Source organism: Rhinoderma darwinii, chromosome 1 (assembly GCF_050947455.1).
Source record: "Rhinoderma darwinii isolate aRhiDar2 chromosome 1, aRhiDar2.hap1, whole genome shotgun sequence".
NCBI classification, from domain to species: domain Eukaryota; kingdom Metazoa; phylum Chordata; class Amphibia; order Anura; family Rhinodermatidae; genus Rhinoderma; species Rhinoderma darwinii.
The window spans coordinates 389,854,746-389,868,265 of record NC_134687.1 but is presented as its reverse complement, the minus strand read 5'-3'; the positions used below and the strand labels follow the sequence as shown (position 1 = coordinate 389,868,265).

At 41.4% G+C, this 13,520-nt stretch overlaps 1 protein-coding gene across 1 annotated transcript in view; it reads left to right on the top strand.

Annotated features, from left to right (window-relative positions):
* LOC142742514 (G-protein coupled receptor 54-like) overlaps window positions 1-13,520 on the top strand; it is a 91,130-nt gene that overhangs the window by 57,739 nt on the left and 19,871 nt on the right. Inside the window, exon 3 of the mRNA XM_075852338.1 lies at window positions 6,880-7,015. Coding sequence (XP_075708453.1) covers window positions 6,880-7,015 — 136 coding nt within the window. The remainder of the gene's footprint in view (window positions 1-6,879; window positions 7,016-13,520) is intronic.

The following is a 13,520-nucleotide window of genomic DNA, read 5'->3' as shown; positions in this document are numbered from 1 at the left end:
TTGTGTTTTACCACTTTTACAAAAAACGATTTGTTAAAAAAAATAATTTGCTTTGTGTTGCCACATCCTAAGAGCCATAACGTTTTTTTTTTCCGTTGATTGAGAGGTGTGAGGGTTAATGTTTTTGTGTGGCGAGCTGCAGTTTTTATTGGTACCATTTTGGGCTTCATGTGACTTTTTGATGACTTTTTATTCAATTGACCAAAAAACAGCAATTCTGGCGGTCTAATTTTTTATTTTTTTACAGCGTTCACCGTGCAGTTTAAATAAAGTTATATTGTAATAGTTTGGACTTTTGAGGCGAAATGGGAAAAGAGGGTTTTTAAAAAAAAAAAACACTTTATTTAACTTTTTTGTAGTACTGCCCCTAGGGGACTTGAACCAGCGATCGTTGGATCGCTTGCATGATATACTGCAATACTAAAGTATTGCAGTATATCATTATACTGATAGACACCGTCAGGCCTTCACAGGAGTACAAAGATGGCAGACCTGGGGGCCTTTATTAGGGCCCCAGACTGCCAAGACAACCATCGGCATTCTGCAATCGCGTCACAGGGCAATGGGCTTTCGGAGGGGGCCACCGTCTCTTTCTAACACCTTAGATGCTGTGGTTGCGAATGACCACGGCATTTAAAGGAATAGTGTCGCCCAAAAAAATGTTTTTATATCAGTTTGATGTTAGTGTTTTATAAAAAACTTTTGTATTTATTTGTGTGTTTGTGTGTTACTTTTTTTTATTTTTTTACTTTTTCTTCCCTATGGGGGCTGCCATTTTTTTTTCCATTTCTGTATGTGTCGATTAACGACACATACAGACATTGAATACGGCAGCTACAGTCCCATAGTGAATGCGAACGGGGCCCGTTCCATCCACTATGGTGTACGCCGTCTGTGTGGGAACGGAGCATGCGCCGCTCCCACACAGTCCAAGTTGAACTGAGCGCCGTCCGGTGCCATTTTCCCTGTAGACCGGAAGTCGCGGCCGGACAGTAAGATTACTACTTCCGGTCGCGGCTTCCGGACTTGTGCACTTGGAGCAGCGGCAGCAGATGGAGCGGACGGACCGGAGGGAGCGGCGGCGACGGGAGCAGGTAAGTGATTTCTATGTATGTTCATGTTTCAGTGTGTTTACTACTGTATGTTAACCTTCTACACTGTGTGTTAGCTCAAAAAATGGCGACACACAGTGTAGGAGGTTTGACCGTTCAATCCCCTCGTTTCTCCCGGCACTAGTCAGGATAAAGGAGGGGGGGATTCTGAGAGCTCACTAGAGCGAGGGATTTTTTCCCAATTTTGCAGCATAAAGCAATGTGGTTGCTTTACCACATGCAATGCTGCAATTTTGGGAATTGCTCCATCTAGTGACCAGTGCTGGGAAATATTATAAATTAGAATCTAATTTATAATATTTCCTGACTCGTGAAAAAAATAAAAAAAATTAGAACAATGTTTAATCACCTACACACTAATTGTTTAACTAAAAAAAAAAAAATACATTTTTTGCTAACAACACATTCCCTTTAAGGGGTTAAGCGGACGGAATAAAAGTGATGTTTGATTCTGTCTGTTGCAGTAAGGTGTTGGCTCTATTACACAGCTGACACCTGCGGAGTATGGAGCGCCCTCAGGCGGTGAGGGCACTTCATACTTCCCATTAATGCATTATCACGTACATGTACGTGATAATGCGTTAAAGGATTTTAATATGTGGTAACATAGTAACTTTAGCTAATATTATATCAATCTTTGAGGGTAAGTTGAGTCTTTGAAAGACAGCAGACTACTTTCTTCTCTGTATTCTTTGCTTTCCAGACATCGATTTAACCAAATTCATTTAAAAGGTTAATATAACTCCTTATACAACCCCTATATGTTATATCACTCCACCTATGCATTTACAGAAACAAGACACTCACTCTGTGAGTTGTTCATGCAAAAAATACCGGCTGTTGCAAAGGGTGTCAATTCACCGCTGTCAGTGACTGGAGAGATAAAGGGGAGTATAACTGTAGCCAAACAATCAAGGCAGCCTGGTGGTAAATGATGCTTACGCAATTCTCCATGCTGCTATCATCCATGTTTATGTGTTCATCCTGAAATAAAGCCTTGACCTTAGACAACAATAATTAACCCCTTCTCTCTTTGGCTACTTTTGACCTTCCTGACAGAGCCTCATTTTTCAAAATGACTTGTTTCACTTTATGTAGTAAAAACTTCGGAATGCTTTTACCTATCCAAGCGATTCTGAGACTGTTTTCTTGTGACACATTGGACTTTATATTACTGGCAAAATTTGCCCGATACATTCAGTATTTAATTGTGAAAAACACCAAACTTTAGCGAAAAATTATGAAAATTAGTATTTTTCTAAATTTACATGTATCTGCTTGTAAGACAGGCAATTATACCACACAAAATTGTTGCTAATTAACGTCCCCCATATGTCTACTTTAGATTGGCATCATTTTTTGAAGATCCTTTTATTTTTCTAGGACATTACAAGGCTTAGAACTGTAGCAGCAATTTCTCACATTTTCAAGAAAATTTCAAAAGGCTATTTTTACAGGGGCCAGTTCAGTTGTGAAGTGGCTTTGAGGGCCCTATATATTAGAAACCCCCAATAAGTCACCCCATTTTAATAACTTTACACCTCAAAGTATTCAAAACAGCATTTAGAAAGTTTCTTAACCCTTTAGACGTTTCACAGGAATTAAAGCAAAATAGAGGTGAAATTTACATATTTACTTTCTGCAGAAATTCATTTTGATCCATTTTTTTGGTAACACAGAAAGTTTTACTAGAGAAATGCAACTCAATATTTATTGCCCTGATTCTGCAGTTTTAGGAAATATCCCACATGTGGCCCTAGTGTGGTAATGGACTGAAACACCGGCCTCAGAAGCAAAGGAGTACCTAGAGGATTTTGGGGCCTTCTTTTTATTAGAATATATTTTAGGCACCATGGCAGGTTTCAAGGGCTCTTGCGGTGCCGAAACAGTGGAAATCCCCCAAAAGTGACCCGATTTGGGAAACTACACACCTCAAGGAAATTATCTAGGGGTATAGTGAGCATTTTGACCCCACAGGTTTATTGCAGAAATTATTGGAAGTAGTCCGTGAAAATGAAAATCTATATTTTTTCAAAGAAAATGTAGGTTTACCTAATTTTTTTTCATTTCCACACGGACTAAAGGGGAAAAGGCACCACAAATTTTGTAAAGCAATTTCTCCCGAGTAAAACAATACCCCTTATGTGGTCCTAAACGGCTGTTTGAACACACGATACATCTTAGAAGGGAAAGAGTGCTATTTGGCTTTTGGACATCACATGTAGCAGGAATGGTTTGCGTAGGCCATGTCGCATTTGCAAAGCAATGAAAACGCCCAAAAAGTGACTCCATTTAGGAAACTACACCCCTTGTAGAATTCATCTAGTGGTGTAGTAAGCATTTTGACCCCACAGGTGTTTCATAGAATTTATTAGAATTGGGCAGTGAAAATAAAGACAATCCCATTTCTTCAATAAGACGTAGCTTTAGATCATAAACTGTGGTCATAAACTGCTGTTTGGGCACACGGCAGGGTTCAGAAAGGAAGGAGCAGCATTTTGTTTTTGGAGTGCAGATTTTGCTGGATTGGTTTCTGGGCGCTATGTCGCATTTGCAAAGCCCCTGTGAGACCGAAACAGCGGAAACTCCCAGAAGTGAACATTTTGGAAACTACGCCCCTCAAGGTATTCACCTAGGTGTGTTGTGGGCATGCTAACCCCGCAGGTGTTTTGCAGAAATTAGTGTGCACTCGATGTTGCAGAGTGAAAATGGGATTTTTTCCATAGATATGCCAATATGTGGTGCCAGCTTGTGCCACCATAAGAAGTCAGCTCTCTAATTATTATGCTGTTTTTCCCGGTTTTAGAAACACCCTACATTTCGCCCTAATCTTTTGCCTGGACATTTGACAGGGCTCAGGAGTGAAAGAGTAACATGTAAAATTGAAGCCTAATTTTGCGATTTAAAAATGTATTGGTTCACAATTGCCTGGGCTCCGATGTGAGATAATAAAACAAACCCCTGAGAAGTGACTCCGTTTTGGAAACGACACCCCTCAAGGTATTTATTAAGAGGATTTTTACCCTACAGGACTTTTCCATAAATGATTGCGCTGCGGATGGTGTAAAGTAAAAATGTAAATTTTTCCTTAGATATGCTATTTCAGTGGCAAATATGTCATGCCCAGCTTATGCCACTGGAGACACACATCCCAAAAATTGTTAAAAGAATTCTCCCGGGTATGGCGATGCCATATATGTGGAAGTAAACAGCTGTTTGGGCACACTGTAGGGTTCAGAGGGGAGGGAGCACCATTTGGCTTTTGGAGCGTGGATTTGCTTGATAGTAGTTTTGTTTGAGTATTGCTGGTGTTTCCATTTATAATGTGGGGGTATATGTAAGCTGGGCAGAGTACAGCAGGGGTATAGTCAGGTGGTATAATAATTGGGTTTAAAAAAACAGTAAAATAATCCATAGATGTGTCTTACGCTGTGACACAATCCTTTCTGCACAGGCCAGTGTCGCACTGATAATTGTCCTTCCTTTTCCCCCTTCTGGTCCACACTTTCACCTTTGCAGTTTGGGGAATTTTGTTGGGAAGTGTTGTCCTGGTATAATACGGGCACCCTCGCTTCCAGCATGATATGCTTGGGCCCTCCCCTTCCTGGTTCCCTAATTTTAGGGCCTGGATAAATCGCCTCTTGAAACGTTCCCCTCGGGCCTGCACAACTGCATATTTTTTTATTTCCTGACTTATGGAAGCCTTAACGAACTATATTTTTTCATAGACGTAGGGCTGTTTTTTTTGCGGGACGAGCTGTAGTTTTTATTGGTACCATTTTGGGGTATATGCGACTTATTGATTACTTTTTATCCTATTTTTTGGGAGATAAGGTGACCAAAAAACAGCAATTCTGGCATAGTATTTTAGTTTTTTTTATACAGTGTTCACCATGCGTTCTAATTTACATGTTAACTTAATTCTGCTGGTCAGTACGATTCCGACTTTTTTATGTTTTACAACTTTTTGCACAATAAAATTACTTTTTTAAAAAGAATGTATTTTTTCTGTTCTCAAGTTGTGAGAACCATAACGTTTTAATTTTTTCGTCAACGGAGCTGTATGAGGGCTTGTTTTTTGCGAGACGAGCTATAGTTTATATAGGTACCATTTTTGGATACATGTGACTTTTTGATCACTTTTTATTCCAATATTTGTAGGGCAAAGTGACCAAAAAACAGAAATTCTGGTATCGTTTTTTACGTTTTTTTTACGCCGTTTACCGCGTGGAAGAAATAGCATAATATTTTTATAGTTCAGGCTGTTACGGATGCAGCGATACCAAATATGTATGGTTTATTTCTTTTTTTCAATAATAAAGGACTTGATAATTGAACAGGGCGTTTTATTTTATTACTTGAAACTTTTATTATATGTTTTCAAACTTCTTTTTTTACACTTTTTTATCCTTTTTTTTTTTACACGTTTTTTTCAAGTCCCACTAGGGGACTTGAAGGTCCACCTGTCAGATTATTTTTTTCTAATACATTGCTCTACCTATGTAGTGCAATGTATTAGATCTGTCAGTCATTCACTGACAGCAAGCTGATTAGGCTACGCCTCCCAGCAGGGCCTAATCGGCTTCCGTAATGGCAGAGCAGGAGACCATTGTTAGGTCTCCTGTTGCCATAGCAGCAGTCGCCAGCCCTGATTGCACAGCAGCGCTGCCGATCTGCTAGCAACCTCTAAGATGCAGCGATCGCTTCCGATCGCTGCATCTAAGGGGTTAATGTCAGGAATTGGAGCTAGCTCTGGTTCCTGCCGTTACAGGTGGATGTCAGCTGTAACATACAGCTGACATCCCCTGCTGATGAAGCCGGCTCAGCTCCATTGCAACCACTGGAACCCCTGCAATTTCATTGCTGGGGTTCCGATGAGCTGCAAACAACTTAAATGTAGCGATTGCTTTTGACCGCTGCATTTAAGGGGTTAATGGTGGGGATCGGAGCAAACTTCGGTCCTCACCATTACCCTAGGGTGTCAACTATAACATGCAGCCGACACTCGGGGATGGTGGCACCGACTCAGCTTTTGAGCTGGTGCCATCCATTTGTCGTATGGATACGGCATTATGCGGGAAGCACTAGCTTTCCATGATGTATCCATACGACAAATGTCGGGAAGGGGTTAAGACTGAAATTTCTGTTTAAAAAAAAATGATTGGAATTATTGTTTAGACAAGGGTTCCTAACCTTTTTTTTTTTGTCTTGTGAGCCACATTCTATTCTAATAGATGATTTAGATCCAAAATACTATATTTTGAGTTGAAATATGGTCCAGAGATTTGTTCTCATCTTGGGTATACAGGACCCGACTTCCACCTGTTACAGGCGATATTCTTCAATACACAGGTCCAACTTTGGTCAGGAAAGTTCTGCAGCGCTTCTTCCCTTTGTATGAATCTGAGAAGGTGTACTCACAGTAGGCAGTCATACAAGGCTAGCAGACAATCTGGCAGAAAAAGCACTGTCTATTCTCCTCTTGTTTGTCAAACAAGCACAACAGTATGTGTAGAAAAAAAAATCACACTCCATGAGCCATATTAGCTAAGCCTGCGAGTGATGTGCAAGCAACAGGTTAGGGACCACTGTAGTAAGAGATCACTATTTAGTGCATATTGGTTCCATGCTATATGCGGAAGATTTTAAGCAAAGACATGATAAGACTCATTTGCCAGTTCATAAAATACTACAAATTGATATGTTTTTCAACTTTCTTGTTGTCTGAAATTTTTCCCCATATGTTTTTGTTTTTGTTTGTTTTAAGGTCACAGCCCAGGCAACCTGTATAACCCTTACAGCAATGAGTGTCGACCGCTGCTATGTGACAGTATATCCATTGCAATCATTGCGTCATCGCACACCACGATTAGCCATGGCTATCAGTCTGGGCATTTGGATAGGTAATAATTATTATATTATTTTGCATCATGCATGATTGTAGCCCCTTCCCTCCTTGACCATTTTTTATTTATTTTTTCCTTCCACACTTCAAGAGCTATAACCTTTTTATTTGTTTAGCGAAATAGCAGTATAAAAGCTTTTTATTTGCGTGACGAGTTGGAATTTTTAATGCCACCATTTAATGTACAATATAATGTACTGAGAAACTTTTAAAAATGATTTTGAGTGTGGAATAGAGAAAAAACAGCAATTCTGCCAATTATGTTATATTTATTTCATCGTTTTCATAACTTTAGGGGGTAAATGGGAAAAGGGTTTTTTTACTTCAATTTTTTGTACTTTTGTAAAAACATTATTTTTTTTAATTGAATTTTTTTTGTCTCACTACAGGACTTGGCCAAGCGATCGCTGGTACAATACATTGCAATACTTATGTATTGCAATGTATTGTGCTGTATTACGTTCTCTTATTAAAGGGGTTGTCCGAGATTTAATGACTTTGTGTTAATGCTTGCAATTTATAAATGTAAATACATTTGTAATATAAACCAAAAAGAAAAAAAGAAAAAAATCCAGAAATATATGCAGGCACTCTCAGGTATGAACAATTCATATAAAAATCTAATTTATTTAAACCTCCGAATAATTTCAGATATATCAATATATACATACAAGTATTATATAAAAAAAATCTCCTGGCCAGAAGAGAAGGATAACAAATGATCTAATACACCTTTACATGTAGATAAATTCACTCATATAATACGTTTGTTCTCACTAAGCATAGGGACAAAAAAGAAGAGAAAATAATTTAGAACAGTCACTGGGTTATGTTCACACTTGCGTTTTTTGACAAAATAAATTTTATAATCTCAAGGTGGCCACCATCCCTATTTGGAATAGGTAGCATTCTTTTTTGAGTAGTAAACTCATATGCAAAAGAGATTTAGACCTAGGAAATAAATAATCCTATGGTACGTAAACTGTTTTAACGGCAGATTTGTATGTTATAAAGCTCTTCCCTCCTATTTCATGCAGCCTTATATTTTGAGGATGATAGAAAGTAATAGGCAGTCTATTTAATAGACACAGGATCTCAATAAATCCCACTCCATCCTCTTTGTTTAAAGGCAAATGATTTTCCCAGACTTTATCTGGAGGCTTGTATTTTTACCTCTGATGTTCAGGTCAGCCTCTGTGATCCATATGCGGGAGCAGTCTGTTCATAAATGGGACGAAAAGACCTTCCAAGGAGAAGTCCCAGGTCTACATCAACTTACCTGCTAACGCCGATGCTGCTGCAGAATCAACTGAAGCCTCTGGTGCCGATGTGTCCTCGCTCGTCTGACACGATGCAGGACCTGTGAGTGACGTCACAGCGTGATCTGGCAGAAGCTGGGCGTTCTGAAGAGAAGTGGATGATACTTCTCATCAGAACGCCCAGCTAGTAAAAGTATTAAAAACGCCCCGATGTACGCACATAATACACGCCCACTTGGACTTTTACTTTTAAACACACCCACTTGGACTTTTGCAAGCCTCATTTGCATAACTACAAAAATGGTCATAACTTGGCCAAAAATGCTCGTTTTTTAAAAATAAAAACGTTACTGTAATCTACATTGCAGCGCCTATCTGCTGCAATAGCAGATAGGGGTTGCAAAATCTGGTGACAGAGCCTCTTTAACTATACAAACCCTTTAAACAGCTCTTGAAAAGGGATAGCTGCAACCAGGCAAGCTTTAGGCCTTATTCAGACAAGCGTGTCTGTTTTGCGTCTGCAAAAAACGGACACGTTTGTCATGCGTTGCAGTTCCGTGTGGCATCCGTGTGTGTTCCGTGTGGCGTCAGTTGTTAATGTCAGTGTTGGTGCACATTTCTTTATTTTTTATTTTGTTTGTCTTCATTTCTTATGTACTTGTGTGTGACTCACGGACAGCACACGGATGACGAAATGAAAAAATTACACATATTTGGTATTTCCACATCTGTACCGACCCATACAATAATATTTATCCAGAACGGTAAATCCTTCAAAAAACCACGTGCAAAACAGTTCCAAAATAGCTGTTTTTTTATTATCCCACCACCCATAAAAAATTTGTTATAAAAAAGTGTTATGTACCCTAAAATTGTACCAATGAAAACTACAAGTAATGCCGAAAAAAAACAAGCCCTCATAAGGCCATGTTCTCACGGCATATATTCAGGCTAAAAAATACGAGGTTGATTTCAAGAGAAAACAGCATCTGAATTCAGGCATTTTTGTAGCTGATGTTTTTTTATTTTTGCAGGCGTTTTTAAAGCGAATTTTGAGGCAGATTTTCAAAGCGTTTTTTGACCTGTCAATGGGAAATGGGAAAAATCAGCTTGTAAAATACTTCATACTTTTTTTATGAAGCGTATTTTTACAAGGTGGTTATTAATTCAGCTGCACAAAAATACACAACATATGAACTACACAGTGTATTTTCACTTGAAATCAACGGGAGGCTGTTTGCTAGCATATTTGAAGTTTTTTTCGGAGTATAATACGAGCTTCAAAATATGCCTGAAAATATTCTGTGTTAACAAATTTACGTCCATGGAAATATAAATTAAAAATAATTCCCATAAACAATGTTTGCTGTTTTTTTTCCATTTCCCCCAAAAAATGTTTTATAAAACTTATGTAATACAATAATGCATTCAGAAAGTCTTCAGACCCTTTCAATTTTTTTACATTTTGTTATGTTGAGGCCTTGTGCTAAAATAATAATAAATTCTAGTTTTTCCCCATCATTCTCCACTCAATACCCCATAATGACAAAGTGAGAACAGAATGTTAGTAATCTTTGTTCATTTATTGAAAAGGAAAAACGAAAATATTGCATTGACATAAGTATTCAGACCAGTGGCGTAACTACCGCCGTAGCAGCAGTAGCGGCTGCTACGGGGCCCGCGGCATGAGGGGGCCCGTGTCGCCCGCCGGCACGGGCCCCCACCATGGCCGGAGGCTCCGCTAGCAGCTGCTATGGTTGCTACAGCGGGACGCCACTGAACAGTACGGCAGAGCAGGGAGGTATCTCCCCGCTCTGCCATTAACTGGTTCCCGACCGCTGGCTGTATTTTTACGGCCAGCGGTCAGGGTCCTTAAAACCCGAGCCCTAGACTTTCTACGGCTCGGGTTTTAACATGCTGCCCGCGCGATCGGGCAGCTGAATGTCGGGTCTCCGGCTGTCAGTGACTGCCGGGGACCCTGAGGAGAGGATAGAAGCAGCTTTTGCTGCTTCTGTCTTCTCCGATCACTTGTACACAGCGCTGAATGCGCGCTGTGTACAGGAATAGAGACAGCAGCAGCAGCGGCGCTGTCTCTATTCTTGGCGGTGATCATGTGACTGGTCACATGATCGCCGGGTGCCGTTAGTGGCAGGCTGCTGCTGGGTCTTACTAGACCCAGCACAGCCCTATTAGTGACAATCGTCACTATGAGAGGGCTGATTTCCCCTGTAACTGGGGCTGCTGTGCAGCTCCAGTTACAGTGAAAAAACATGGTGTAAAAGAGGAAAAAAATATATAAAAGTTCCCCAAAGGTCTTCTTTGACCTTTGGGGGACAGACCATAGTAATAAAAAAAAATAGTAACGTAAAGTGCAAAAAAAATTTAAATTATAAATACACATAAAATACCCACCCCAAAAAAAAAACCATTCCCCCCGCCAATCATTGTTGTAACGCTAGCGCTGACCCAATTACCCTAATATAGACATGTAATATATAAAAATTTACGGTAGACAATGACGATCACAAATAAAAGGTCTATTTTAGGGTAAAACTATGTTATTACCCAAAAAAAATAGCTGAAACGTAAAAAAGCTTATTTTTTTACTATTATTTTCAAACTTTATGAATAAAAATTCTAAAATAGCAAAAAAGGTGTTTATAAAAACGATAAAAAATGAAACCTGCATTGTCTATGGAAAAAACGTCGCAAAAATCACGTCGTTATCCCAACAAATAAAAAAGTTATAGCCATTTAACTAACACGTGCTAAAAAGGGCTAAACGGTGTCTGGTCCTGAAGGCGCAAAATAGAGCAAAAGACATGTATCCCCTATCCATAGGATCTCCACTTGATCTCCACAGGACAGGGGATACATGTGTGATCGCTGGCATTGATAGGGAGAACGGGGGACTGAAAGTCCCCTGAAGTTCTCCATCACAAACCTCTGACTTCCGGGGTCTGTGTCGGCAGCTCCGTAGAAATGAATGGAGCGCCGGTCGCGCTTGTGCGCATGCGTGACCAGCGCTCCTTTCATTTTTATTGAGCTGCGCAGACGCCGGAAGTCAGAGGTTAGTCATGGAGAAGTTCAGGGGACTTTCAGTCCCCCGTTCTCCCTATCGCTGCCATCGATCACTCATGTATCCCCTATCCTGTGGAGATCCTGTGGATAGGGGATACATGTATTTTGTAGGACACACTGTAGGTCGCATTTTTTTGGGAGGGGGGACGCTTTATGGCGTTCCCTACAGGGGGGGGAACGCTGTATGGCGTTCCCTACAGGGGGGTTGCTGTATGGCGTTCCCTACAGGGGGGGAGCTGTATGGCGTTCCCTACAGGCGGGAGCTGTATGGCGTTCCCTACAGGGGGGAGCTGTATGGCGTTCTCTGCAGGGGGGCTGTATGGCGTTATCTACAGGGGGGCTGTATGGCGTTCTCTACAGAGGGGGGGCTGTATGGCGTTATCTACAGGGGGGGCTGTAAAAAAGGCACTATCTACAAGGGGGGGGGGTTGTGTGACACCCAGGGGAGGGGGGGGCCCCAGTCAAAACTTTGCTATGGGGCCCAGTCTTTCCTAGTTACGCCCCTGATTCAGACCCTTTAGGCGTCATGCACACAAACGCATTTTTTTCCTCCCGTAATTACTGGAGTAAATACGGGTCCGGTGTCACCAGTATTCCACCCGTATTTACGGACCCGTTTTCTCTGCACTAATCGGCAGCCCTTTCTCTCTATCAGTGCTGGAAAGAAAGAAGGGGCAGCTCTTTCGGGCAGAGTTTCCGCAGCGATTGAAAGTAAAAGAAGTTCATACATACCGTTGTCTTGGTGACGCGTACCTCTTTTGACATCCAGTCCGACCTCCCTGGATGACGCGGCAGTCCATGTGACCGCTGCAGCCTGTGATTGGCTGCAGCGGTCACATGGGATGAAACGTCATCCTGGGAGGCCGGACTGGAGGAAGAAGCAGGTAAGTTAACTTTTAAAGAGGCTCTGTCACCAGATTTTGCAACCCCTATCTGCTAATGCAGCAGATAGGCGCTGCAATGTAGATTACAGTAACGTTTTTATTTTTAAAAAACGAGCATTTTTGGCCAAGTTATGACCATTTTTGTATTTATGCAAATGAGGCTTGCAAAAGTACAACTGGGCGTGTTGAAAAGTAAAAGTACAACTGGGCGTGTATTATGTGCGTAAATCGGGGCGTGTTTACTACTTTTACTAGCTGGGCGTTGTGTATAGAAGTATCATCCACTTCTCTTCACAACGCCCAGCTTCTGGCAGTGCAGATCTGTGACGTCACTCACAGGTCCTGCATCGTGTCGGCCACATCGGCACCAGAGGCTACAGTTGATTCTGCAGCAGCATCCACGTTTGCAGGTAAGTCGATGTAGCTACTTACCTGCAAACGCTGATGCTGCTGCAGAATCAACTGTAGCTTCTGGTGCCGATGTGGCCGACACGATGCAGGACCTGTGAGTGACGTCACAGATCTGCACTGCCAGAAGCTGGGCGTTATGAAGAGAAGTGGATGATACTTCTATACACAACGCCCAGCTAGTAAAAGTAGTAAACACGCCCCGATGTACGCACATAATACACGCCCAGTTGTACTTTTACTTTTCAACACGCCCAGTTGTACTTTTGCAAGCCTCATTTACATAAATACAAAAATGGTCATAACTTGGCCAAAAATGCTCGTTTTTTAAAAATAAAAACGTTACTGTAATCTACATTGCAGCGCCGATCTGCTGCAATAGCAGATAGGGGTTGCAAAATCTGGTGACAGAGCCTCTTTAATACTATTAACTCCAGAGGTAGTCACTGTCCCGGGTGCTGAAAGAGTTACTGCCGATCAGTTAACTTTTTCAGCACCCTGGACAGTGACTATCCCCTGACGTCGCCTAGCAACGCTCCCGTAATTACGGGTGCACACACGTAGCCACCCGTAAATACGGGAGCCCCATAGACTTCTATGGGCCTGGCCGTGCCGTTATTACGGCCTGAAATAGGACATGTTCCATATTTTTCAACGGCATGGGCACCTTCCCGTAAGCATACGGGAAGGTACCCGTGGCCAAAAGAAGTCTATGGGCCCGTAATTATGTGCCCCAATTACGGCTCGTAATTACGGGCGTTTTTTCGTTCGTGTGCATGAGGCCTTACTCAGTACTTAGTTGAAGTACCCTTTGGCAGTGATAACAGCCTCCAGTCTTCTTGGGCATGATGCCACAAGGTTTGCACACCTG